Raw genomic sequence first — 27672 nt, 5'->3', positions numbered from 1 at the left:
AGTGAACTGGCCCCCTGTTTAAAAAGTTTGAGGACCCCTGTTATAAATGATACCGTAGTGTACATCATGCATATGATTTGATTTGTTCTTTAGTGATTTCGTTAGCATAAGCTTCTAGGAAAAGTTTTTGCATTATAAAGTGGGAAAAGTAGCTCTTAGTGCAGAATTAAAGCAGTGGGGTTTTTTGGTAACTGAAGTAGTTCTTGGTCCATGGGGGTAAAATTTCTTTTACTTTCCCTCCTATGATGATTGGTAGGAGGTGTCCCTCGCACGCCAGTGCGGCAGAAGATGAAGACCATGTGCCGCTCCTTAAAGATGTTGAACGTCGCAAGGCTGAACGTCAAGGCTCAGAAGCTGCATCCAGATGGCAGTCCAGAGGCCACTGGGGATAGGGGGACCCAGCAGACAGCGGGCGGGAGAACGGCGGGTAGATTGGAGCACAGAGGAAGGACACGAAGAAGCGCCAAACCTAAAGGTACTCCTCACTTCAGCATTCAGTGTCTGAGTGCCTGTGTACCCTTTTATACCCTCACTAGAGGCCCGGTGCACGAATTCGCGAATAGGTGGTCTCTCTGGGTACCCTGCGGAGATGGGGCCGAAACCCGCAGTCCAACGCCGCCTGCAGCTCCTATCTGCTGCTCCCACTTATTCCTACCCTGATCGGGAGAGGCTGGTGCCGCAGTAGCACTCACCAGCCATGAGTCCTGCTTCTGGCGCCCTCGTAGGGGAGTGGCTTGCGGAATCGGGCCAAAACCAGCTCTCTTACATCCCTTGAGGGGTCCTGGATTGCGAGAGGGCACAGGCCAGGCCAAGGAACCTTACCGGTGCAAGATCGGGGCCAGGGAGGGACCGTGGGAGGGCTCCAGGGTGTTTCAGGCCCATCTTGCTCAGTCCTGATCGGCCAGATCCCAGCAGCAAGCTAACCTACTGGTCGGAGTGTCTGCCCCCTGGTGGTCAGCACATGTCATAGCAAGCGGTTGACCACCTTAGCATATCATTAGCATATTACGCTTTGATTGGTTGAACAGTCGACTGGTCACCAGAGGACCAGACACTTAGCATAATAAACTTTTATTATATAGGATATTTTTATGCATTTCAGTCATATTCCTCAGGCAAGCACTGCCTTTACCACTCTGCCATCTTTACTGGAAGTCCTCAGTTTAACTTTTTTTTTTACAGATTTTAAAACTGAAGAGGAGCTACAATCTTACATCCATGAAAATTACCAAAAGACTATGGCCACAGGAGAAACCGTGTTGTATTCATGTGCTCAGAGCATGATCTCAACCATTAAAGCATTTCTCAAGTCCAAAGGCACCAAGGACTTAGAGGTAAGAGCGTCCCGATGAATGCTTATTGGCATCCATCATTGCTTATTGGCGGGTTTGGTTCACGTGTTTGTATGCAGGGCATGATTCATACATGATGAGGGGAGTGAGGAGGTGAGCCGTGAGCTCAGGTCCAGGTCTTTCTAACAAGGCAGAAACGAAGGGCAGGGGTTAGGCCGGTAATGCGATGTGCTCTCCGCTGTCCTTATCTGAGCTGCGTGTGAGCCGCATGAATTAAGCCAGTGGCCCTCAGTCCTGCCTGGACTGTAGAGTCACCTGCAACGTTTTTGCTTGTTTGTTATTTTGTAAATCCTCACCTGAGGACATTTTTTTCATTGGTTTTCAGAGAAAGGGAGAGAGAAACATAGGTGTGAGAGGGACACGTTGACTGGTTGCCTTCCACACACATCCCAACTGGGGAGCAAACCTGCAACCCAGGTACGTGCCCTTGACTGGGACTCGAACCCGTGACCCTTTGGTGTGCGGGCCAACGCTCTAACCACTGATTAACACTGTCTGGGGCACGTGGGACATTTTTTAGTACCTGATGCCTGCCTTCCTCCAGACGCAGTGAAGCAGATGTCTGCATGTTGCGACCTGGGTATCTACATACTAAAAGCTTCTCACGTGACCCTTATGCACAGGGATGTTGTAAACCACTGTTTTAGACCAGTTATTGCTTCTATTCAAGGCTAGTGAAGCCAGACTCCTCTTAGGTGAACAGGGGTTGTTTATAGTATGTAGACATCTCAGTCACTGCTGTATGGAATCTTCCTTTTAAGAAAGGTCAAGCCCTGGCCGGTGTGGTCCAGTGGTCAGAGCGTTGGCCTGCACACTGAAGGGTCATGGGTTCAATTCCTAGTCAAGAGTGCATACCTGGGTTGCTTGTTTGCTCCCCATCCCTGGTTGGGGCCTGGGCTGGAAGCAGGTGGTCAATGTGTCTCTCTCACATCAGTATTTCTCTTTCCCTCCCTCCATCCCTTCCTCTCTCTCTGAAAAGCAATGGAAAAAATATCCTCAGGTGGGGACTAAAAAAAAAGGTCAAATCTGCAGGCTTGAAGATAGAAAAGAAGAACATTTATCTCACCATTTTTTCATTAAAGTGAAAGAAGGGGCCCTGACCAGTTTGGCTCAGTGGATAGAGCGTTGGCCTGCGGACTGAAGGGTCCCAGGTTTGATTCCGGTCAAGGGCATGTACCTTGGTTGCGGGCACATCCCCAGTGGGGGGTGTGCAGGAAGCAGCTGATTGATGTTTCTCTCTCATCAATGTTTCTGACTCTCTATCCCTCTCTCTTCCTCTCTGTAAAAAATCAATAAAATATATTTAAAAAAATAAAGTGAAAGAAGGGGGAGTGTGTAAAGGATTGTACTTCCCTTTGGCATTTGTCAGCCGTGAAGAAATTAGAAATGACGACAAGGAATGTCACATTTTCCTATGTGACACTTTTGCATTTTCAGATGAACTGCCTGCATCAAGTCAAAAATAACCTCTTAAAAACTAGCAAAAGCCTTAGACAAGACATGGGAGAAAACCGGGATAAAGAGGACAAAATCAGAGAGTAAGTAACCTTTTTTGTTTGTTTTTTAACCATTGCTCCAAAACAAACTCAAAGACTTGCTTGTAGCCATTTAGAACAGATGGCGAATTGCTCGAAGAGGCTTTTGTGGCTGATTCTTTTTTTTTTTTTTTTTTTAATTCTTTATTAGGTGAGGTATTACAAATGTGTCCTTATCCCCCCCATTAACCCCCCCTCTCCCCCCGGGTTCTTTATAATCTAATGCAGTTTGAGTCACCTGTTTACCTGATAACCATGGCGGCAGAGCAGCGGTCACCAACCTTTTGGACCTCACGGACCACCAGTGGTCGGCGGACCACCGGTCGGCGACCGCTGATTTAGAGAAAGCCACGGTTCTCATTTTGTTGTTTTGTATATAAGTAGATCTATGACTGAGGAAGGGGCCTCAAGTTTAGTGACCTTCAGAGTAACTATAACCTAGTGCAGCGGTTCTCAACCTGTGGGTCGCGACCCCTTTGGGGGTTGAACGACCCTTTCACAGGGGTCGCCCAAGACCATCGGAAAACACATATAGAATTATTGTTTTTGTGATTAATCACTATGCTTCAATTATGTTCAATTTGTAACAATGAAATTGGGGGTCACCACAACATGAGGAACTGTATTAAAGGGTCGCGGCATTAGGAAGGTTGAGAACCACTGACTAGTGTTTCTCCCTTTCAAGGTGCCAGCTGCAGGTGTTTCTCCGTTTGGAGATGTGTGTGCAGTGCCCGTCGATACGTGACAGCATAGATGACGTGGAGCAGCTGGTGGAGGAGGTAAGTATATCGCTCGGGGCCGTTGGGAATGTGCTAGAAGCTCTCAGCGTCCCGCAGAGGCGTGTAGTCATCTGAGAATCTCCTTCAGGTGGCGGATTTGCTGCGCATGGTGTGTTTAACTGAGGACTCGGCATACCTGGCGACGTTTCTGGAAGAAATTCTGGCATTGTAAGTTTGAGGACTGCGTATGGTGTTGTTTCAGAATCCTGGAACTGGAGGGACCGTTTCTCATGCAGGGCGAGGAGGGGATGGAGGGGCCCCCATGACGGCTGTTCCACATGTAGCCAACCTGCCCACAGGTACATTGACTCCATCCCGAAGACGCTGGGGCAGCTGTACGACAGCCTGGGCATTGTGGTTCCTCAGAAGCTGGCGGAGGTCCTGCCGACAGACTTCTTCAGCGACGACTCCGTGACACAGGAGAGCAAGTCGCCGCTTTCCTCCGCGCCCCTCATGGCCAGCGGCGGCAGGTCAGCGCCGGGCGGCACGGACTCCGACCGGCTGGAGGAGCTGCGAACCCGATCGGCTAAGAAGAGAAGGTAGGGGGGCATTGGGAATTGAAGGCCTTCCTTGTATACTCCAGTTCTGACAGAGAGGGTGTTTAATTATTATTTTTTAAATCCTCACCTGAGGGTATTTTTCCCAGAGAGTGAGAGGGAGGGAGGGAGGGAAAAGGATCGGGGAAAGAGAAACATTGATGTGAGAGAGACATCAACTGGTTGCCTCCTTCACAAACCCCAACCTGGTGTGGGAAGCGAACCCACAACCCAGTTACATGCCCTTGACCGGGAATTGAACCCGGGACTCTTCAGTCCGCAGGCCGACGCTCTGATCACTGAACAGAACCGGCTATGGCCGGAGGGTGTGATTAAACCACAGTCCAGTAGTGTGTGTTTGTCATTCATTGACTCCCTTCTGCCCTCCTGTCTGAATCACAGAAGCCAGTCCCTGGAGTTTCTGCTCTGGTTCCTGGGTGTTCGGAAGAGTGTCAGGAGCACGTGACACTTATCCAGGGAACACACAGTATTTGCCACTGAGTCCCCAGAGCCCTTGACTGTCTGTGGGGTGTCCGGGAAGTAGGAGCCTTGTAGGAGATGAGCTTAGGGTTTCAGCTTGCTTTGTAAGTTTTCCTTTTATGCTTTTTCATTGTTTAAAACTAGTTGAATTTATAGTACTTACTTTTGGAAATTCTGGGATTGACTTGCTTTGCTTTAAGTTCTGTCCAATACCAAGATCACTGACCTTTATGTAAAGAATGTTTTAGCCCTAGCTGGTTTGGTTCAGTGGATAGAGCGGTGGCCTGTGGACTGAAGGGTCCCAGGTTGGATTCCGGTCAAGGGCACATGCCTGGGTTGCAGGCTCAATCCCCAGTGGGGGGCGTGCAGGAGGCAGCCGATCAATGATTCTCTATCATCATTGATGTTTCTACCTCTCTCTCCCTCTCCCTTCCTCTCTGAAATAAATAGAAATATATATTTTAAAAAAGAATGTTTTATTTTGCACTGTAGTTTCCATCTAATTTAACTACATGTAACTGCTACTGAGTGCACATTGACTGTTTCTTTCTCTTTCCAAAAGGAAAAATGCATTAATAAGACACAAAAGCATTGCAGAGGTCTCACAGAATCGTCGACAAATTGAAATCCCCAAAGTGTCCCAGAGACCCGCGAGAAACGTAAGTCGTTTCCCAGAGACAAGAAATGGCGCCAGAGACCTAGTCCTTCTGTGCGAGCCACGGGAGAGCATCATGGAGGGCGGTGTCTGCGGTGGGGAGTGGACATGGCGCTCACAGAAGTCAAATCAGATGTTTGTTGTTGTTTTAATTCTCACCTGAGGCTATTTTTCCATTGATTTTTAGAGAGAGCGGAAGAGACAGGGAAAGACAGAAATATTGATGTGAGAGAAACACACATGGATCGGTTGCCTCCTGCACTTGCCCTAACCAGGGCCTGGGAGGAGCCCTTGACTGGACTCGAACCCCGGACCCTTTAGTCCACATACCGATGCTCTATCCACTGAGCCAAACAGCCTAGGGCGAGATGTTTTTATGAATGTGTGTGCAACTATAATCCATGGACTAAAGAAATATACATGTGTTACATATTAACCCTTTTACCCAAAAGTGTGACAGAGGTAATGTAAATAAAACAGCAAGCCCAAGTTAGGAAGGAATGAGTTCATTTAAAATCTTTAATGTAGATGAGAATTCTCCTAAATACTGACTAACATAAGCCAAGAGATCTTTGAATAATGGTGTGCAAGCATAAAGGGAATCTGGCTGCGTGCCAATATGTATGTTTTATTTCCATAAGACGTTAAAGAAGTGTGGGGTGGGTGGCTGGTGCTGTTATCCCACGGTAACTTGGTTGTGGCAGGTGTAAGGACTTGAGGTTTGTTGGTGGCAGAGAGAAAGAAACCCAGGTGGATTCTGTTTACTGAGTAGAATGAATGCCTTGGTAAGAATTCGGTGACACTTGTGAACTGCACAGATTATTGAGAAGCATTAAAAGTCTATGAGAACTTGCCCTGGCCGGTTTGGCTCAGTGGATAGAGCGTCGGCCTGCGGACCGAAGAGTCCCGGATTCAATTCCGGTCAAGGGCACATGCCTGGGTTTCAGGCTTGGTCCAATGTGCAGGAGACAGCCAGTCAATGATTCCTTCTTGTCATTGATGTTTCTCTCTCTTCCTCTCCTTTCTTCTCTGAAATCAATAAAAATATATTTAAAAACAAGTGTATGAGAAATAGCTTTAGAAGCATTAATCATTACAGTGGTGGTTTGCTGTCTGTTTATCAAGATTTGTAACTGTCCTTTGGAATCTGGAGTGGGATTTCTGTTAAAGAGGTAGTGTCTTCACTTTTTGTCCTTACTCGAGGATATTTTTTCCATTGACTTTTTTTGTTTTCGATGCAGAAGCAAAGAGTCTTTATTCGAGCTAGCTCGGCTCCCCGACCACACTCAGCGACGCAGTGACAAGCGGCAAATAGAGAGCTAGCTCTATGTGGAGAGGGATTTTATAGGGGGGTTGGAGTAGGGGAGGAGAGAGGACTGTGGGCCCTGCCGATTGGCTGGGGCTTTTTTTTTTTTTTTAAGAGAGACTAGAAGGCGGGGGAGAGAGACACACACATCCATTGATTGCCTCCCACACTTGCCGACCGGGGTGGAATGAACCTGCAACCAAGTATGTGCCCTTGACCAGGAATCAAACTCTCGACCCTTTGGTCCACAGGCCAACATTCTGACCGTTGAGAGAAACTGGCCAGGGCTGTGCTCACTTTCTCAGTAGACCATACTATGTGAATAAGATGCAAATCTGATGTGTCTTGGCATCCTGATTGGAGAGGGGGAAATCCCAAAGTGGACGGCCCGGAGGAGTCAGGCCGCCCTCAATAGACCTGAGGATGATTTGTCGTCATTCATCACTGCGTGTAACTCGTCCTTCGAAAGCTGGTGCTCATGGGACTGAAACTTCATTTCAGACCAGTCAGGAACGCTTACTCCTTTAAAACTAGATTTACTGAGATTGTTTGTTTTTTTCCTATTCTGCATTTTGCCTTTTCCCATTGTGGACCTCTTTCTGTGTTAGAATATCCAGGTCTTCCTTCTCTATTCTTACACACCTTCCTAATTCTGTTAATATCTGCATTGGATGGATGAGCCATCATTTATTTGTTTCCCTCTTTATGGATAGTTAGGGCGTTTCTTATTTTGTATTATTATTGCAGCCTTCAGTGTCCTTGGATCATGTATCTATTTTTGTGCGTTTTGCAACCATTTCTGTTATGGATTCCTGTAAGGAGAACTGTCAGGGTCAAAGGGTTCCATGTGGAATTTTATTCCTTTATTTTAAATGCATATCTGTTTTCTTACTGGGTCTTCTCATCTTTCAGGAGAACTCTCGCCCCACTCTCCCGCAGCCCTCACTCCCAGTGAAAGATCCAGTACAAGGTATGCTCTGTTCTCTTGGCACCTGCTCATTGACTAGAAGGACACATTTATTCACTTGCATGTATTTAAGCAGCTGCCTAGTTATGGGCAGTTGTTGGTTAGTGAAATATGTCCAGATAACATGTACTAGGAGAATGAGGTGTTCAGGTGGTCTCAAAATGCTGCACTCTGCAAAATAACTGGCCTGAAATCTTTTTTTTTTTTTGGTAAAGCATTTCTTTTTTAAAAAATATATATTTTTATTGATTTCAGAGGAGAAAGGAGAGATAGAAACATCAGTGATGAGAGAGAATCATGAATCATTTGCCTCCTGCACACCCCACGCAGATTGAGCCCACCACCTGGGAATCGAACCGTGACTTCCTGGGTCATAGGCATGTGCCCTCGTACCCAGGAGACATGGGACTGAGGAGTCTTGTGTCTGCCCTTCCTCTGCAGGGTGGGGGTGGGAAATATTACAAATGGGGAGGCAAGAATGTCGACAGTGCGTGAATTTTAGCGACGACTCTGTTTATTGTGTTATTTTTTGAAGTTTTCTGTAAATATTAAACTTTTCAAAAACTGGGGAGAAACAGAAAGTAGCAAGTCCAGGTTAGCTGTCAGGTCGCAAATCAGGTTCATAGACAGCCTCGGGCAGCGAGCAGGGCTCTTACTTGGAGCTGGAGGAACCTTTTTTACACTTTGCTGTGCAATTGGGGTCCTTGGGTTACTGTATGTCACTGATGGGAAGACGTCAGGGGGCCTCCCAGTGTGTGGGCCTGCTTCCTTTGGTCTTCTTTCAATGACTGGCTCTTAGAAGACTTTACCGCAGGGCAATTATCGCGTAGCCTCCACGAGGCCACCCTAAGATTAAGAAGCCGTTTTCCTCGCGTTGCCAAGTGTTTCTTGACTCTTCAGCTTCCCCCCCTAACTTTGAATCTAGATGGTCACAGCTTTCATGCTGTTGAGTGAGGAAGGGCATTTAAAATAACCCAGAAAATTAGTAAAGTATTTGTAAGAAGATTAAAATCTTTGAAGTTGAAAGAACTTGAGGCTGAGCTGAATACACAGCAGCGAAAAGGGGAGGACAGTCCTAACTCTAGGGTGTGTTGAAAGGCCCGTGCTCTGACTTAGGGTTATGTCCATTCTTCAGCGAGCAAAGCTTCCAGGGTAAGTGTTGTGGGCCTTCCGTGTGTTCCTGAAGGTTGAGTTTACATTGAATTTATAAAAGTAAATAATTTTAGCCCTGGCCCGTGTGACTCAGTTGATTTGGCTTCGTCTGTGCACCAAAAGGTTGCCAGTTCAATTCCCGGTCAGGGCACATGCCCAGGTTTCCGGCTCAATTCCCAGTAGATGGTGTGCAGGAGGCCGCTGATCAATGTTTTACTCTCACATTGATGTTTCTCTCTCCCTTTCCCTTCCTCTCTCTCTCTAAAAATCAACTTAAAATAACTTTAATGTACCATGTGAGTATAGTAGTTAAGGAAATTCCCCAGTAAGTGTCTACTAGCATATAGTAGTCAGTCTGTAGGATAGTTTCCTTAAGCAGCTTCTCTCTGTTGTGGATAACTTTCTTTCCCCAGATACGGCATTTATAAGTGATAATATTTATCTTTTATTATGTTTTCAGAAGTGACCAAAGTTCGAAGAAATCTCTTCACCCAGGAAATTTCTCCTTCAAAGAGACCGGCGAAGCGGGGGCTGCCGAGAAGCCACTCCGTGTCGGCCGTGGAAGGCCTGCAGCGCAAGCTGGACAGTGTGGGCAGGACCCGAGGTAACTTCACAGCGACCCGGGCGAGGGCTGCTCGCGCCAACCAGTCCCGAGACCCGCTTTACGGCAGGAGCTCATGCATCTCCCGTTTTCGCCTTCTCTGTGGTTGCCTCCAGCTACTCTTCCCCTTGGGGTCGCTCCAGCTGGGATGGAAATTAATCCTGGTCTCTCTCAGCCTCCCTTCCGTTATCCCTGCAGACACGCATCTATTTTATAAAACCACTTCTCTTATAAAACACAGTTAAAAAGAAATGAAGAGTAGTGATTAAATAGTTTTCTTAGTGTTTTGTTTTGGGGGAGGGGGCTGTATTTTTGTTGTTATTGTTATTTTTAGATGATTGAGAGATCATTCATGTATTGAAGTATGTGATTCAGAGGTTTCGGTATCTTCCAGCCCGTTTTCATCGCTCCAGAAAGAACCTCACACCCATTTGCAGGCACTCGCTGCTGTGGGCAAGAGCCAGTCTGCCTTCTGTGTCTATGGTTTGCCTTTTGTGGGCATTTCCTGTAAGTGGCATAAGTCATACGACAGGTCCCAGCACTTTGTGTATTTTTAGGGCCAGCGTACATCACTGTATGGATAAATTGCATTGTACTTATCCATTCACCAATTGGTGGGCATTTGAGTTGTTTAAAATTTACAATTTGGCCATTGTAAATGCTACAGACATTCATATACAAGGTTTTGTATAGATGTGTTTTTAATTCTCAGGTATATGACTAGAAATGGGTTTGCTGGGTCATTTGGTAACTCCATGTTTAACTTTTTGAGGATTACCAAACTATTCCCAGAGTGACTGCCCCATTTTACATTCCCACCAGCAATGTATGAGGGTTCCTCCACATCCTCATCACCACCTTTTACTGTCTCTCTCTCTCTCTCTTTTTTTAATCTTTATTGTTGAAAATATTACATATGTCCCCTTCCCACTCCCCCCATTGACCCCCTCCAGCCCGCCCCAAGCCTTCACCACCCTATTGTCCGTGTCCGTGGGTCCTGCATATATGCATACAAGGTCTTTGGTTGCTTACGTCCCACCCATCCGCTTCCCCTGCCTTCCCTCCAAGATACTGTCTCTCTTTCTTATTCTACCCTTTCGAGTGGGTGTGTGTCCAGTCGTATCTTACAGTGGTGATGAGTTGCATTGTCCTGATAACTGATGTTGAGTTTACTAGCTATTCATGTACTTTCTTTGGGGAAATGTCTCTTCAAATTTTTGCCTATTTTTCTATTGGGTTTGTCTTTTTACTGTTGAGGTTCTTTATTCTAGGTACTTATGAGATCTATGACTTGCAGATATTTTATCCAAACTGTGGGTTGTCTTTTTACGTTCTTGATAGTGTCCACCAAAGCTTTTAATTTCAATGAAGTCCACTTTATTCAATTTAGCAGCTTTTGTTGTTGCTTGTGCTTTTGGTGTCATATCTAAAAAACCACCATGTAACCCAAATCTTCTACTGTAAGCTCTGACATTTAGGTCTGATTCATTTTGAATTCATTTTTGTATATGAGATTGTGGGAGACAGGAGTCCAGCCTCACTCTTTAGCATGTGACTATCCAACTGTCCCAGCCCCATTTGTTGAAAGTACTATTTTTTTCTTTAAAACAGAAAAAATGCTGAAACCGGTTTGGCTCAGTGGATAGAGCGTCGGCCTGCGGACTGAAAGGTCCCGGGTTCGATTCCGGTCAAGGGCATGTACCTGGGTTGCGGGCACATCCCCAGTGGGAGATGTGCAAGAGGCAGCTGGTCGATGTTTCTCTCTCATCGATGTTTCTAACTCTCTATCTCTCTCTCTTCCTCTCTGTGAAAAATCAATAAAATATATTAAAAAAAAAGAAAAAAGAAAAAAGAAAAAAAAAACAAACAGAAAAAATGACAGCCTGGTCTACAGTCAGTTGACCACATGTGTTACAGTGTTCATTCCTCTTTCTTTGTGGGTAGAATTCAGCAGGGAAGCCATCTATCCAGTCCGAGCCTTCCTTAGGGGAACTCTTTTGAAAATGAATCCCATCTTTGTACTTGTCAGGGTTTATTTAGATTTTCTGTTTCTTCCTGTGTCTGTTTTCAGTAATTTGTGTCTTTCGAGGGGTTTGTCCCTTTCACCAGGTTATCTAATTTTTGGCTACAATTGATCTAGTATTCCCTTCTACTCCGTCTTATTTCTGTGAGAATGAGTTATGTCCTCTCTTTCATTTCTGATTTTGTAGGTTGAGTCTCTTTTTTTGTCAGACTAGCTAAAGGTTTGTCAATGATTTTTTCAAAGAATCAACTTGGTTTCTTTTTTATTTTTTTAAATATATTTTTGTTGATTTCCATCCCTATTCCTCTCTGATGTCATTACCAATGACATCTTTATAAATTATGTGCCCATTAACGCAGATTTATAATAATTGTTTCATGCATTTGCCTTTTAAATCATATAGGGAAAAAAGAGAGGTTGCAAACCACAGTACCACACTTCTGGCTGATGTACACGTGTGCAGCTACCTTTTCCGTGTTCATTTCTTCTTCCAGCTTCCAGTCACTGTCTAGTGTCCTTTCATTTCAACCTGAAGCACTGCTCCCATATAGTTACATTTCCCACCCCTTCCTTTTTCTGTTGTCATACAAGTTACATCTTTATACATTGTCTGCCTGTTGATACAAATTTATAATCATTGCTTTATATTTTAACTCACAGGAGAAAAAAAAACAGTTACAAAAAATGGTTTTACACTGTCTTCTGTATTTATTTACGCTGTTACCTTTCCCAGAGCTCTTTCCTCCTGTGGATGCGAGTTACTCTCTAGTGCCCTTTCCTTTCAGCCTGAGGACTCCCTTTAGTATTACTTATGGGGCAGGTTTGCTGGTGACGGTTTCTATGGGGTTAGAGGGGGCTTGTTTTTATAATCAGGGAATGTGCTCATTTCTCCTTTGGTTTTGAATAATAGTTTTGCTGGATACTGAATTGTTGATTGACTCTTTCTTCTTTTGACACTTTGGATATGTCATCACACTGCCTGATGAGAATCAGCTGTAGATCTTACCCAGGATCCCTTGTAGCTGATACATCGCTGCATATCAACATTGTCACATACTTTATTTTATTTAATTGTAAACACAAGAGCCACCAAGTAGGTGCACAGATGTGTTGGCGGCAGTCGGTGAGCAGTTCATTGCTCAGGACTGCTTATTGGGGGAACAGTTCACACTTCCATCGGCTTCCGTGCTCTGTAGCTTCTGACAGTGGTGAGAAGCCGTGACGTGGGGCCCTGGGGTTAGGCCTCCGTCCACAGCCCCGAGGTCCCTGCGGCCGAGGGACCGGCCGTGTCTGAGGGACCCTGTGCTGCTCGCCTTGCAGGGCATCCCAGGCTGCTGACCAAGACTGTGGCCGAGACCCCGGAGCACAAGCAGGTCTCCGGGCGGCTGCTGCACCGGCAGATCAAGGGCAGGTGAGTGACACCCGGGCGGCCGCCCCACCCCCAGACAGCTCTCCCAGCCCCATGGGCTTCATGACTCAGGTCCCGACTGTTTCTTACAGCCAGAGGGCACCCTGTCGCTCCGAGGGCCCAGAACCCGCGGGAGGGGCTCTGTCTGGCCTCGCGCCCCTGGCGAGTGGTTTTGAGATTTACCCATGGTGTTCCCGTGTCAGTTCATCCCTTTCTGTTACTGAGCAATATGCTGCTGAATGGATATTCCACATCTTTTTTATTGATTTCAGAGAGGAAGGGAGAGGGGGAGAGAGAGATGGAAACAGCAGTGATGAGAATCATTGGTCGGCTGCCTCCTGCCCACCCCACACTGGGGATCAAGCCCACAACCCAGGCATGTGCCTTGACCAGGAATCGAACCTTGATCTTCTGGTTCATGGGTTGATACTCAACCATTGAGGCACACCAGCTGGGCTGGCTATTTCACAATCTTAAAATCCATGTGCTGACGGGGAAGGAGAGGTGGGTCTTCATTATGGCCAGGCAGGGCTGGGGTCTAGAGTCCCAACTTCCTGTGCTGAGGGGCGGTTTCCTGGCAGCTGCCTGGGCAGAGCAGGTCTCCCCTGACAGTGTCTGTCCTTTGTGACCCCTGTCCCGGTTCTCGGAGGGCAGTTTTGGCTGCACCTCTGGGTGTGTTCAGGGTGTCGGCCTCTCCAACACCCATGGGAGCTGAGGAGCAAAAAGGAACTTCTGGGCGCTCACTGCCCGTCTCTGGGTCCTGAGTCCCAGCCAGGGGCCTGCTCTCCGCCCTTGTCCTCCTCACAGCTGCTGCATGTGACGCACAGGAGGACTAGGGAGGAGCACGTGTGTGTCTTGTCAAGGCTCCGTCTTTCATTACTGGTGTTTGGGTGTCACATAAATTGTGCCAGTTTTTCTACAGAATAAATGGTAAGAAGTGAAGTTTGTAGGTATTAGGGAGAGTGGAAGAGACGGGGGGAGAGATTGCTTGCCTCCCACACATGCCATTAGCTGGGCCGGGGTCAAACCTGCAACCCAGGTACATGCCATTGACCCTTTGGTGTGCGGGCTGACGCTTTATCCGCTGACAAACAGCGGCCAGGGCAGAAGTATACTCTTTAGTTAATTTTGAAGTTGTAAATAAATGTTTTAAATCCTAGCTGGTTTGGCTCAGTGGATGGAGCATCGACCTGTGGACTGAAGGGTCCCAGGTTCTATTACCGTCAAGGGCTCATGCCCGGGTTGCGGGCTCGGTCCCCAGTAGGTGGCGTGCAGGAGGCAGCCAATCAATGATTCTCATCATTGTGGTTTCTCTCTCTCACTCCCTCTCTCAGGAATATATATATATTTTTAAAATGTTTTAACTCTGATAGTGTGAGAGGGCTGGCCAACGGCGGTGCTATCAGACTTGCGGGGGAGAGGCTGTATCTCCTTAGGGTGTTCACTGTGAATTAATTCGTGATTCTGACTAATCCTTGTGCCCTTGGTTCCTTGAGGTCCTCTGACCCTGGTCCTGAAATCGACGTGGTCGAGGAGTCCCCGGAGAAAGGTATCCACTGCCTTTGGGTGGGAGTTTCACCTCCTTTCTGTGGAAACCTCCTGCCCTGGGCCGCTCGGCCTCTCACCCTGAGACAGGGATGGGGAAGGTCAGGCCCATGAAATCATTTGTTTGGCCCTCCCAAGCCCTAGGGGTGAAGTTGATAGTTTTGTATGGTCCCCACATGATCGTTATTATAAATAGCCAAATGGCCCCTGGCAGGAAAAGGTCCCCCACCCCTATTCTAAGCTGGTCACAGGTAGGTGACAGTGCTGCACACACCAGCAATCCTGAGTGGTGAGTGGCTTTTTAAAGGTATATGTGGTGGAGTTTCCCAAGATTGACTTTTTTTTTTTTAATCAAGATACATGTTTATTGTCGAAAAATCAGAAAAAAATAGAAAAGCCAAAATTTCAATAGTCACTTGGTAATCCCATAACTCTGAAATACTGTTAATAGTATAATATATGTGACATACGCATAAACTGCAATTTTTAAATTTAAACGTTTTTACAAGCGTGACTACTTTACACATATTTCTCACTCCCCATCGTGCTTCACGGTGGCCGGTCATGACACTGTCTGAGGTGACAGGCTGGGGCCACATCCCACACGCCTCTTATCTTTGCTACAACAATGAAGGCTCAGCCAGTGGCGTGTCAGGCTCCTGTCTGCATTTAGTGAGACATGAGTGTGGCTCACGTGCACGTGGGAGGTCAGGTGGCGTGTCTCCCTGCTGACGGCTGTGGCTCTGCTTCTGCAGAGGTGAGTCTGAGAAGAAGCCCTCGCATCAAGCAGCTGGCCCTGGGCAGGACGAAATCTGGTCCCTTCTATTCTGCGTCTCAGCCGCAGCCTCGGAGCGTGCAGAGGGTTCACTCGTCTCAGCAAAGCCGGTCAGGTAAGGTGCCTGCCCCGCATCCACGCTGACTTGGTGGGGAGTATTTTTGGGAAAAGCAGTGAAATGTGGCCGTGATGTGGGAGAAGTAGAGCCGGTGAGTGTATATGAGGTTCGGGTGAGGAGCAATCCGGGGTCTTTATGATCCGCATCATCCCTTTGGAGTCTGACAGCAGCCGCCCACACCATTCCCGTGAGGAATGCATCCCCTGCAGAGAGCGTGACCTGTGATTCCCAGCCTGTGCTCACGTCCTACATGCATCCCAGGGGAAGGCGGTATCTGTGTCTCTTTTGCTCTTATAATTACACATGACAGTGTTTCCTACCATAGGGCCTGGGGCTAACTGCAGTCTCATTAACACTCGGGGAGGGAGCATGATCGTAGTGGTTGCTGACGTCATCCCCCTCCTGTTCGACTGGCGAGACGCTGTCCCTGTTCTCGCCTTGCAGACCAGAGAGGATCGCCTCCCATCCCGAGGATTCGGTCTCCGAAGACGCTGCTTTTCGGGGCCGTGTCCGAAGTGGTCAGGCCTTTGGAGGAGGGCGCGGCTCGACGTACAGGGCCTTCCGGAGACACGGTGGCCTCTGAGATGCCGACAGCTTACCAGGTAGGACATGTCTATCGTGTTTGAAACCGTCTCGGGGCGCAGACAGACGGCCAGGGAGACACTGCGCAGTGACGGGGAGGCTCACGGTGCTGAGTCACCTTCCTTAGTGACCAGCTGCGGTGAAAGTTCCAACAGGCAGCGTTAGGTTGGAAAACGTTGGACCCGCCTTTAAAACTTTTATTTAAAGTTGGAGATTGTCCATATTTCATTGCCCCAGCGTTTAGTCCTGAGAGCAAGTCCGGTCAGTGAAGAGGTCAGCCTCAGTGCACCAGGCGGGCTCCCACAGTGAGGCCTGCCATGTGAGCAGCCGTGTGCGTCTGCAAAAACAAAAGGCCCTTTAGATCAGGGACAGTGTGTAGAAGAAAGAATACCGACAGAGCGCAGAGGGAGAGGAGAGGCAGGTCAAAGATAGAAGTGAGAAGAATGAAATCAGGGAGATCAGGGAGGAAAATGAGTTCTGAAAAGGAGAGAGATATCAGCGTAAGAGAGAATTCAGAGAGAAGAAGATCGGGAAATTAGATTTTAGAGAGGGTTGAGAGAGGAGAGAAGGAAGACATCAGATAGAAGAGTGGGATAACGGAGGGAGGTGAGTGAGGAGTGAGAAATGACAGGCAGAAGACAGATCTCTGAGATGGAAATCAGGGACAAAAAATTAGAACAGAGAGAGATCAAAGAAGAATGAGTTCAGAGAGGAGAAGAAAGAATGGAGAGAGAGGAGTCAGGGAGAAAGAAGAGAGCTTAGAGAGAAGAGACGGGGCAGGGAGAGGAAAGTGAGATCAGAGAGAGAGAATGATGCAGATCAGAGGGAGAAAGTAATGATTGAGAGAAGGGGGAGCAGACAGAAGGAGAAGAGAGGGGAGAAAGAAATAGGCAGATTTGGGAGGGAAGAGTGGGAGCTCAGAGAATGGAGTGAAATGAGAGAAGAGATTGAGCTCTGAGGGAGCTCAGCAGAGGGGAGAGAATAGAGGGAAATTAGAGAAATGAAAGGCAGAAGATATATTTCAAAGAGGGATGAGCGAGATCAGATAGAGAGGAGTGGGATGGGAGAAGGAGTTGAGAGAGAAGAGAGATATCGAGTGGTCACAGAGAGAGTTCAGAATAAATCAGGGGAAAGCTATATGGAGAGATAGATGAAGCCAATTAGAGAGAGAAGAGAATAGTAGAGGGAGCTCAGACAGAAAGAAGAGAGAGAGGGAGAGGATGAAGGGAGTAAGAAATGAGAAACACGGAGGACAGGGAAGAGATTGAAAACAGAGCAGGAGAAGAAAGAGTGTAGAGAGAGAGTTCACAGAGGCAGAGAGAAGAATGAAACCAGAGAGAAGAGTGAGAGATGAGAGCCATCAGAGATAGAAGACAGGGCGATACGTGAGAAGAGATGAGAGTGAGTTCTGAGGAGGAGGAAGGGCGCACAGAAAGTAGGAAGAGAGAAGAGCGCGAGATCGATCAGGGAGTGAAGAGGAGTTTAGAGGGAATGAGAGAGTTGGAGATCGGGGTGTGGGAGAGAAGATAGGGAGATGAAGGATCAGAGTGGGGTAAGAGAAAGAGAAGAGGGAGCTCAGGAGAGGGCAAATGAAAGAAATGATTGAGAGACAGAAGGGAAAGCAGACAGAAGAATGAGTTCAGAGAGGAGATTTATCGAGAGAAGAGGTAAGTCAAGAATAGACGAGTGAAGTGAGAAGAATGAGATCAGAGAAAAGTGAGTAAGATCAAAGAGAAAAATGAGTTCTGAGAAGGGGGGAGGAAGGACATGAGAGAGATCAGGGAGATGAGAGACAGAAAAGAGAGAATGGAGGAGATCAGAGTGAGGGAGAGATCAGAGCGAGAATTGAGGGAAATTAGAGAAGGGAGTTCAAAGAGAGAAGATGATAGGGGGGGGAGGGAGAGCTCAGAGAAGAATGAGTCCAAGAGAGTAGGAGAAGAGATATATCGAGGTGAGCGAGTTCAGGGAGAGAGAGTTCAAAGTGAGAAAAAGAGGAGCAGACGAGAGATCAGGAGATGAGAGGTCTCAGCGAGAAGAGCCTGAGATTGATCGGGAGAGAGTTCAGACATGGAGGGAGATCAGATGGATAAGAGAGGGAGGGAGGAGAGAGAGAGAGGGAGAGAGGAAAGGCAGAAGAATGATTTCAGAGATGAGGGAGAGAGCAGGATCAAAGAGAAAATGAGTTCTGAGAAGGGGAGAGGACGAGGAGTCGGGGAAAGAGTAGCAGAGATCAGGGGAATAGAGGGGAGTTAGAGGAGCATGAGCTCCATCAAGGAGTGAAGAGGGAGCGATCAAAAGGAGAAAAGGGTTCATGAGGAGAGGAGGAGGGAGCTCAGAGAGAAACTGGATAGAGGAGAGAGACGACTGGGTAAGAGAAAGTAAAGGGCGCAGTAAGAAATGAAAGACAGCATACAACTCAGAGAAATCAGGGAGTTCAGAGAAGAGAGTGAGAGAGAGGAGATGAGGCAGGTCAAAGATAGGATAGAAGAGAAGGAGAGTGGAGTAAGAAGTGAGGGGGGAAGAGATTGAGATCATAGTGGAGGAGAAAGAGTATCAAGAGGTGATGAGAAAATTTATGAGAACAAAGGTAGAGTTCAGAGAGACAGATGGGGAGAGAAGTGAGAGTGAAGAGGCAGGTCAAATAAGAGAGGGCAGAGTAGAGAAAAGCAGATGAGAAAGAAAATAGTTCACAGAAGAGAGGGAGGTCAGTGAGGGAGTGCGGAGAGAGGTCAGAGGGAGAAAGACGTGACAAGAAGAAATCAGAGAAGAGTGGGAGTTTAGGAGGAAGGAGAAGGGAGAGGAAGAAGATTGGGGGCAAAGAAAGGGTAGCAAGAGATCAGAGAGCGAGAAATGAGAACAGGTAGGAGAGAAGAGCGTGAACTTGATGAGGGAGTTGAGAGAGTTGGAGATCCCAGTGTGGGAGAGAAAGAAATGACTGAGAGAGAAGGGAGAGCAGACAGGAGGAGGAGAGAGGGCAGTAAGGAATGAGAGACAGAAGAATGAGATCAGAGAGAAGCGAGTAAGATTACAGACAGAAAAGAGGGAATGGAGGCGGTCAGAGTGAGGGAGAGACCAGAGAGAGAATAGAGGGATATTAGAGAAGAGAGTTCAAAGGGAGTAGAGATTGAGCTCAGAGAAATGGAGAAGAGTTAAGAAAAGAACATTCAGGGAAATGAGAGAAGAGAGGGAGAGCTCAGAGAGAGAAGATATATATTGAGAGGTCACTGAGAGGTGAGATAGTTCAGACAGAAGACAGAATTATGGAGAGAAGCAGATGAGAGAGGTCTCAGAGAGGGAGATCAGATAGAGGAGAGAGAAGAGTGGAGTCAGACTGAGGGATGAGGAGAGAGAAGGGATACATTGAGAGAGGCCACAGAGAGAATTCAAGAGGGAGAGAGAAGTGAGCGGAACGAAATCAGAGACAGAAGAGGGAGAGCAGAAGGGGAGCAAGAAGATGGGGAAAGAGAGCAGGATCAAAGAGAAAAGGAGTTCTGAGAGGAGAGAAGAGTGGGGGAAAGAAAGTAACGAGAGATCAGAGAGAGAAATGAGAGAGGGATCAAAAAGAGAAGAGTTCATGACAAGAGAAGGAGGAATTGGATAGAGGAGAGACGATTGGGATAAGAGAAAGTAGAGGGAGCCTGAGGGGTAAGAAATGAAAGAACATACAATTCAGAGAGAGATGAGGGAGTTCAGAGAAGAGAGTGAGAGAAAGAAGTTGAGATAAAAGAGTAGGAGTGGAGAGAGCGAGAGAAGGTATATTGAGAGAGAGTTCACAGAGGGAGCGAGATGGGAGAATAGAGTGACATCAGAGAGAAAGAAGAGTGGGGGGAGAGACATGAGGGAGTTCAGAGTGGGGGAGAGATTTCAGAGACAATAAAGGGATGTGAGATTGAGCTCAGAGAAACAGAGAAGAGCCGTCAGGGAGATGAGCAGAGATAATAGAGGGAAATTAGAGAGAAACGAAAGGCAGAAGAGGTAGAGAGGGAAGAGTGGGATAAGGGAAAGAGTGGAGAGAGCTCAGAGATTAAAGAGGAAATGTGGCAGATCAGAGGGAGTGAGAGAGAAACGAGGGAAGACAGAGATGAGGAGAGTGGGAAGGGGAGAGTAGATATTGAGATTAGAGAGAAGAGAGGGCTGAGACATTGATGTTAAAGAGGAGAAAGTGTTCACAGGTAGAGAAGAGATATATCGAGGGAGATCAGAGGGGAGTGAGAGACAGAGATGTGAGGCCGATATTGACAGAGGTCACCAAGAGAGGTCAGAGAGACAGGAGAGTGGGATATGAGGGGGGAGAAATAGAGAAGAAGATAGAGAGGGAAATTAGAGCGCGAAATGGAAGGCAGTAATGGGTCATCAGAGATTAGAAAACAACGAAGAGAGGAGAGAAGGAAAAGAAAGGGAGAGCTCAGAGAGATGATCAAAGAAGAAAGAGTGTTAAGAGAGGTGATGAGAGAATTTATGAGAAAGAAGATAGAATTTAGAGAGTCAGACGGGGAGAGAAATGAGAGTGACATCAGAGAGAAGAGGCAGGTCAAACAGAGGGAGGAGAGAGAAAGGAAAGGCAGAAGATAGATCTCAGAGGTGGAAATCAGGGTGCAGGGACAAGAAATCAGAAAAGAACATAGAAGAGTGAGGACAACGAAGAATGAGTCCAGAGAGTAGAAGAAAGAGTGGAGAGAGGGGCAGAGGGAGAAAGAAGTGACAAGAGTGAAATCAGACACAAGAGTGGGAGCTCAGAGAGAGAGCAGGGCAATATGTGAGAAGAGACAGGGCAGGGAGAGGAAAGTGAGTTCTGAAAAGGAGGAAGGAGAGAGGGGAGAGGAAGAAGAGTGGGGGCAAATAAAATGCAGCATGAGATCAGGGGGAAGAGAGAAGAGCAGGAGTTTAGAGGGAATGAGAGAGTTGGAGATCACAGGGTGGGAGAAGAAAGAGCAGAGGGAGGGAAAAGGGAATGATGCAGATCAGAGGGAGAGTGAAAGAAATGATTGAGAGAGAAGGGGCAGCAGACAGGAGGAGAGAGGGGAGTAAGGAATAGAAGAGAGAGAAAGAAGAGAGTGAGATTACAGAGGCGATCAGAGAAAGAGGAGGAGGAGGATGGAGGGAGTAAGAAATGAGAAACAGATCACGGAGGACAGGGAAGAGATTGGAAGCAGAGCAGGAGAAGAAAGAGTAGAGAGAGTTCACAGAGGCAGAGAGAAGTGAGAAGAATGAAACCAGAGAGAAGAGTGGGAGTTCAGAGAGAGAGCCATCAGAGGTGATCAAACAGAGCACGGGGAGATAGAGAAGAGAAAGTTTGGAAAGAGAGTGAGCGCAGAGAGATGAGACAAAAGAGACACATCAGACAGAAAATAGGGAGATGTGAGAAGAGTAAGATCAAAGAGCGAAAAGTGAGTTCTGAGAAGGGGAGAGAGAAGTGAGGAGAATGCAATCAGAGACGAAGAGTGGGAGCACAGACAGAGACAGCGGACAGGGCGATATGTGAGAAGAGATGGGGCAGGGAGAGATGAGAGACGTCTCAGAGAGAATGAGTTCAGAGAGGGAGGCAGAGTGAGGGTTGAGGAGAGAAAGGAAAAACAGAAGATAGATTTCAGGGAGGGAAAAGAGAGTGACATCAGAGAGGGAGAGAAGAATGAAATCAGACAGAAGAGTGGGAGCTCAGAGAAAGCAGAGGGAGAGCAAAGCGCAGGATCAGAGAGAAAATGAGTTCTCAGAAGGGGAGAGGGAGAGTCGGGGGGAAAGAAATAGCAGAGATGAGGGGGATAGAGGGGAGTTAGAGGAGTGAAGGAGGAGAGGTCAGAGGGGTCAAAGAGAAAGTTTGTGAGAGAAGGAGGGAGCTCAGTGGGGGAGTGAGAAATGAAAGACAGCATACAATTCAGAGAGCGATCAGGGAGTTCAGAGAAGAGAGTGAGAGAAAAATTGAGATAAAAGTGTAGGGAGTGGAGAGAGCAAGAGAAGATACATGGAGAGAGAGATGAGATAAGAGATAGAGTGACATCAGAAAGAAGAGGCAGGTCAAAGATAGTAGAGAGAAGTGAGAAGAATGAAATCAGAGAGAGAAGAGAGAGCTCAGAGAAAGGGGAGATGTGTGAGGAGAGACAGGGCCGAGAGGGAAGAGAATAAGATCGAAGAGAGAAAAATGACTTCTGAGGAGAGGAGAATGGGGGGAGAGGTACGAGGGAGCTCAGAGGGGAGAGAGTCAGAGTGAAGGAGCGGAAAGGGAGACGTCAGAGAGGAGATGAGGGAGGAAAGAATTTAGAGCCAGCAGAGGGAGGTGAGATTGAGCTCAGAGAAAGACAGAGCCGGAGATCAGAGAAAGAATACGTGCAGAGAAGGAAGAGGCGTCAGAGAGATGGGAGAGGATAGAGGGAAATTAGAAAGAGATTTCAGAGGGATGAGGGAGAAGAGTGGGATTAGAGAAAGTTGAGAGAAGAAAGAAATGAGGGAAGATAGAGATGAAAAGATTCAGAGAGAAGAGTGGGAAAGGGGGAGAGTAGGTATTGAGAGAAGAGAGAGCTGAGACATTGATGCTAGAGAGGAGAAAGTGCTCACAGATAGAGAAGGGATATATCGAGGGAGCTCAGAGGGGGGAGATGTGAGGCCGATTGGAGAGAGAATAGTGGGGTAAGAGAAAGAGCAGAGGGCCCTCGGAAAGAAGAGAGTGGCATTACGGACATGACAGATGCAGAGAGGGGAGTAAGAAATAAGAGAGGAGATTGTGATCAGAGAGTAGGAGAAGGAAGAATATATAGTGAGAAGAGCTATATTGACAGCGGTCACCGAGAGAGACGAGTTCACAGAGGTAGAGAGAGCAAAGTGAGAGAGAAGTGATCAAAGAGACAGAGAAAGATGAGAGGGAGAGCGGGAAGGGTACAGAGAGAAATGAGTTCTGAGAAAGGGGGTGGGGGGGACCTGAGAGAGAAGCAGGGAGCAGAAAAGAGAGATCAGGGAGATGAGAGACGAGAGGGCAATTGGAGAAGGGATTTCAAAGCGAGAGGCCAGATCAGAGAAAGTTGAGAGAGAAGAGTGAGTTCAGAGCGGGAGGTGAACAGAGAGAAGAGACGTCAGAGAAGACAGGGAGATGGGAGAGAATAGAGGAAAGTTGGGAAGAGAAATGAAAGGCTGAAGATCGATATGAGGAAACAAGGTAGAGAGAGGAAAGCGGATCAGAGAGAAACAAGAGACAGAGGAGAGGGAGGGGGGAGGGGGGAGAGTGTAGAGAGGAAGATGAGACCAAGGAGAGAAGACAGGAGATGTGGAATAGGAGTGAATTCATGGAGGGAGAGAGAGGAGGGAGAAGAATGAAATCAGAGACAGAGAGACTGCAGGGAGACTAGATGGGAGAGACATCTGAGGTGATCGAAGAGAGAAAGATCAGAGAGAGGAGAGCAGGGGAAGGTCGGGAAGATGAAAGGGCGATGAGAGATGTGTGAGGAGAGAAGAGCGGGCTCAGAGCTGAGACGGACCAGAGGCCACTCACCTGCTTTCTGCTCACCTGCAGCGAGGGGATTTCCTTGTCTCCACAGCGTTGATTTCAGATTTGGGGGTGGCATTCACAGTTCACCATTTTTATTTCAAACTAGGCTGAGACCCAACATTAGAACATTTTCTTGCTTACCTGTCTTTTGTCTCTGAACCTCTTGGGGAGCAAGAGCGGGATATTAAAGGTTTTTTGTTTTTTACCTTTACTCATAATTTTTTATACCCACAGTTCCCTCCCACCCCCAAATCCTTTTTTAACCCAATATATCTTTATTGATTTCAGAGAGGAAGGGTGAGGGAGGGAGAAATAGAAACATCAATCACGAGAGAGAATCATCCATTGACTGCCTCCTGCACAGCCCCTACTGGGGATGGAGTCCACAACCCGGGCTTGTGCCCTGACCCGGAATCCAACCGTGACCTCCTGGTTCATAGGTCGATGCTCAACCACTGAGCCACACCAGCTGGGCCCCCTTCACCTGTTGATACTCTTTCTTGGGTATCCCCCCTGATCCCGCCCCAACCCCGGCCTCCATTGGTCTAACAGCGAGCTGTCCTGCAGCTCCCTCTGGCCCCATGCAGGCTCCTGACATTGCATTAGCCACACGCGCTGTCCCGTCCACCCCCCGTGAGCACCCGACTAGCAGGCAGTGTTCCCGTCAGGGTGCAGCCGTGGGAGGCGTGTGGGCTCCTGACCTGTGGGGCTGCAGGCTCTTGCCATGCGGGGAGTCATTTCCTGTCTGGTGCCCTCTGTGTGTGTCCCACGCTCCCCCGCCCCACACTCACACATACACACACGCATTGCCTGGCGCACAGTAGGTGCTCAGTGATCCCCTGGTGGCCGTGGGTGTGCGGCCGGAGGTGTGACAGCAGAGGCTGCCTCGGGGACCGGTGTCCTGTAGGGGGAAGGCTAGCTGAGCTGTGCCCCAGTGAGATATGCAAACACTGAGATGACTGGGCTCAGGGAGACGGGCTGGCTGTGCGCTTGGCGTTAGCAAACGTGGCCAAGCAGCGGCGAGTCCTGCTGTGGCCGTGGACTCGGGTCATTGCCAAGATCGTGCCTTCGGCAGCCTGCCGATCTCCCACTCGCCTTTCTCATCGCCCCAGAGGTTCCTAGGGAGTGTGGGTTACCGCGTTCAACCACTAAACTCATTTTCCTTGCAGACGCCTAAGAAGAGTTCCTGGAAGCCTCCCTGCTCTCCGAGAGCTACGCCCCGAAGGCCCCCTCATGCCCCTCGCACGCCGCACACTCCCCTGTGCTCCCCCCAGAGGCGGCAGAAGCCCTGTGCAGCCCGCACACCCGCCAGACAGGGGCTGTTTCAGTCCCCTAAGGACTCCGCGCCCCACGGCCGCCACTCAGCTTCTCCGCCCCCAGCCTCTCTGCTCGGACGCCCCCTGCCCGAAGGTGGCGCCTCTCCCCTGGGAACGAGCCCAAGAACTCCCGGAAGGCCGGGTGGCCAGCCCCTGCGGCTTCTGCAGAGCCCCCCCTGGCTGCCCTCAGTGGCTTCCAGTCCAGAAAGCACCCCACATCCGGCAGCCTGGGGGGCGCCCAGAGAAGCTGCCGGCTATGCTGCACCTCCGACTCAGAAGCCCCAGCACCCCCACCACCTCGGAGCCTCCTGGGGCGAGCCGGCACAGAGAGGGAGAGTGAACCCTGGCCGAACCCCGACAAGACCAGGGGACACAGCCGAGCCCGCTTCCCCACCAGCGTCTCCTCTCGCCTCCCCTGCGGGTGGCTTTCCCGAGAGTCCCCCCAGGACAGCCTCAGCCGAGTCCCCTCACCCTGGACAACTGGACGGGAGAGAGCCCCCCAGGACCTCAGGGCGAGCCAAGCCTGACGCCAGCCACAGCCCCCTCCCCGCTCCTGAAGGGGGGACGAGGCTGGGAAACACCTCCAGTCCCGAGAGGGGCTCCCTGGAGGGCCAGCCCCGTCCCTGCACAGCTCCTGCCCACGGCACAGACACCAGGAGGCAGCAGCAGGAGGGGGGCCCCTCTCCGCCCTCTGAAGGGCACGGCGACCCCGGGCCTGGCTGCAGGACCGGCTGGCACACGTCATCCCCTGTGCTCCCTGCAAGTGACACGGAGCCCCTCCCTGTCCCGGGCGAAGCCGAGGACGGGAACAGCCACAGTGCTCCCCTGGGAGACGGCGAGGGGTTAAGGCCGGCGGTTACCGGGGAGCAGCCTTCTGACCCTGGGACTCCTCCTTCTGCGCCCCGCTCTCCCCGGACACCCCCTGGCGCCCTGCGCTGTGCGGCCCCGCTCGAGCGCCTGCCAGTGTCCGCTCAGCTGTCGGAGGCCCCTGCCCACCCCCAGGCCTACGAGGTGGAGCTGGACGTGCAGGCTAGGGGGCTGCCCAGGCTTCAAATCAAGAAGGTGGACACCAGCCCGGGGCCAGACGCCGAGCCGCTGAGAAGGGACCCAAGTGTCCCCCCCGGTCTGGCCGTGCCCAGGGGCAGCAAGGCCTCGAGACCCGACACCTACACGTCCCCCCCCTGCCTTCGCCCCGCGCACAGCAGCCCCGGCAAGAACGGAGGACAGACCTACATCTGTCAGTCCTGCACCCCCACCCGCTGCCCCTCGAGCACCCCCAGCCCGTTCCAGGCAGACACCGGGGTTCCTTGGACACCATCTCCCAAGCACAGCGGGAAGACAACCCCGGACACGATCAAGGACTGGCCGCGGAGGAAGCGGGCGGTGGACGGCAGCCTGGGCACCCCTGCGGGCAGGGCCGACGCGGGCACAGACCTTGGTGCGGGCGGGTCGCTGCTGCGGCCGGAGGGCACAGAGCTGGACCTGGAGCTTGGCCTGCACAAGACTCGCATCCTGGGGGACTTTGAGCTCGAGGGGGTGTGTCAGCTGCCAGACCAGTCCCCTCCGGGAGCCGGAGATGGGGTGCCGGCCTCCGAGGATGCCTCCCCCAGGGGGCCGTCTGGGCGGGGCCCCAGGAAGAGGCTGCTCTCAGCCGAGGACGCCGAGTGTGAAGCCAAGCGAGCCCGCGGCCAGCGGGGAGAGGACCCAGAGCCTCGGGGCGAGGCCCGGTCTCCAGGGCCGGAGCTGCAGCCGCTCCCGTCCGCAGGCGACGACGAGCCGTGGGTCTCGGGTGAGTGGTGACCGCGCTGGGCCTGGCGTGGGCCCTGGGGCACCTCGGGCCGTGCTGACCGCCCCCCGTTGCTGCAGGTTCCACGCCCCCTCCCGGCCGTGCGGTGCGCAGCGGCCTCTCTGCCCGCGGGCTCCAGGCCCTGACGCAGTCCCCGCTGCTGTTCCACGGGAAGACGCTCGCCTCGCAGGGCAAGGACGCCCCGGGTAAGTCGTGGGAGGGCCCGCACGTGCGGTGCCCTGGGCTGAGCGCGGGGCTGCCGGGCAGCTGCGTTTTGCAGGAGGCGTAGGGACAGTGCCGTGCGCGGTGCCCCCCCAGGGAACCCGCAGTCCTACCAAACACTTGAGGTTCCTGCAAGCGGTGGCAGGCGGCGCACGGGGCAGTCCCTGGGGGCTGAGCCGTCCCTCCCGTGTCTGCGCGGCCGTGACGGGGCCGCCCGCAGCCTCGGAAAGCGCTGAGCCTGTGCTGCAGGTTAGACGGTTCCTCCGAGCTGGTCAGGGGGCAGGAGGGGCCGTCCGTGGTCCCGCCCCTGAGGCCACGACAGCCTACGAGACCCCACGGACCTGAGACAAGGCAGAGCCGGTGCAGGCGGGGAGTCGGGGAGGCCCAGCCTCTTCTGCGCCCTCAGCTGCCCGCCTGCCTGGCTCTAGATGAGGACTCGGATGTGTTTCCCGCCACGGAGGACTCCCCGTTCAGCCGAGCCTTTTCCAGGACCCGCCCCGTCAGCAGGACGTACTCGCGGAAGAAGCTGATCAGCTAGAAGGGGACCGGCTGCGCCTCTAACCAGACACGGCAGAGCTGCCCGGCCCCTCCCTACACGCGCCCGCGGCTGCACGGGGAGCAGGTTCCACAGGTCCCGTGGGCACCAAGGAGCTGGGGGCTGGCTCCCAGCCTCCACCTCCCAGGCCCTGGGCTGCCCCTGAGGCTGCCGGGGGGCCGGAGCCAGACCGGCCCTGTCAGGTCAGGAGCCCATTCCAGGCCCGCGGCCTCCCTTGTCTTAAAGGGGAGGACCCCAGGACAGGCCGGGGCGGCGCTTCCCTTCCCTCCGACAATAAAGTTACCTCTGTACTCGGTGTGGCGTCTGTGAATGTTCCCGCCGGCGCCTCACGGACCTGCCCTGAGCTTCGTGGGCAGCCACGCGGGGGTCTGGCTCTGCCCCGGAGCTGTCCCCGCCCAGGCCTCGCGCCACCGGGGAGACGCACCGCACCGCGTCCTGGGCCTGACTCGCTTCCGAGCTGCTGTGCCCCCAGCTGCTTCCATCACACTCCGCGGGGAACCCCGG

At 50.5% G+C, this 27672-nt stretch overlaps 2 protein-coding genes across 2 annotated transcripts in view; one reads left to right on the top strand and one right to left on the bottom strand.

Moving 5' to 3' along the window:
• The window catches only part of TICRR (TOPBP1 interacting checkpoint and replication regulator), a gene marked incomplete at its 5' end in the record, with an annotated part of 52580 nt that extends 25117 nt beyond the window's left edge, over positions 1–27463 (top strand). The window contains 16 exons of the mRNA XM_081114762.1: positions 257–475; positions 1183–1334; positions 2790–2890; positions 3573–3666; positions 3755–3834; positions 3966–4205; positions 5245–5341; positions 7556–7613; positions 9223–9366; positions 12707–12797; positions 14291–14343; positions 15095–15229; positions 15677–15834; positions 24458–26393; positions 26471–26596; positions 27041–27463. Of these exons, the coding sequence (XP_080970888.1) occupies positions 257–475; positions 1183–1334; positions 2790–2890; positions 3573–3666; positions 3755–3834; positions 3966–4205; positions 5245–5341; positions 7556–7613; positions 9223–9366; positions 12707–12797; positions 14291–14343; positions 15095–15229; positions 15677–15834; positions 24458–26393; positions 26471–26596; positions 27041–27150 (3794 nt within the window). The 3' untranslated portion in view covers positions 27151–27463. The remainder of the gene's footprint in view (positions 1–256; positions 476–1182; positions 1335–2789; positions 2891–3572; positions 3667–3754; positions 3835–3965; positions 4206–5244; positions 5342–7555; positions 7614–9222; positions 9367–12706; positions 12798–14290; positions 14344–15094; positions 15230–15676; positions 15835–24457; positions 26394–26470; positions 26597–27040) is intronic.
• Positions 1–27672, bottom strand: part of CRTC3 (CREB regulated transcription coactivator 3) — a gene marked incomplete at its 5' end in the record, with an annotated part of 1283408 nt that overhangs the window by 342324 nt on the left and 913412 nt on the right. The window lies entirely within an intron of this gene.

This window comes from Myotis nattereri, assembly GCF_964212035.1.
Source record: "Myotis nattereri genome assembly, chromosome: 21".
In the NCBI taxonomy this organism is placed as follows: domain Eukaryota; kingdom Metazoa; phylum Chordata; class Mammalia; order Chiroptera; family Vespertilionidae; genus Myotis; species Myotis nattereri.
Note: the sequence above shows the minus strand (reverse complement) of the source record. Positions and strands in the feature narration are given on the sequence as shown.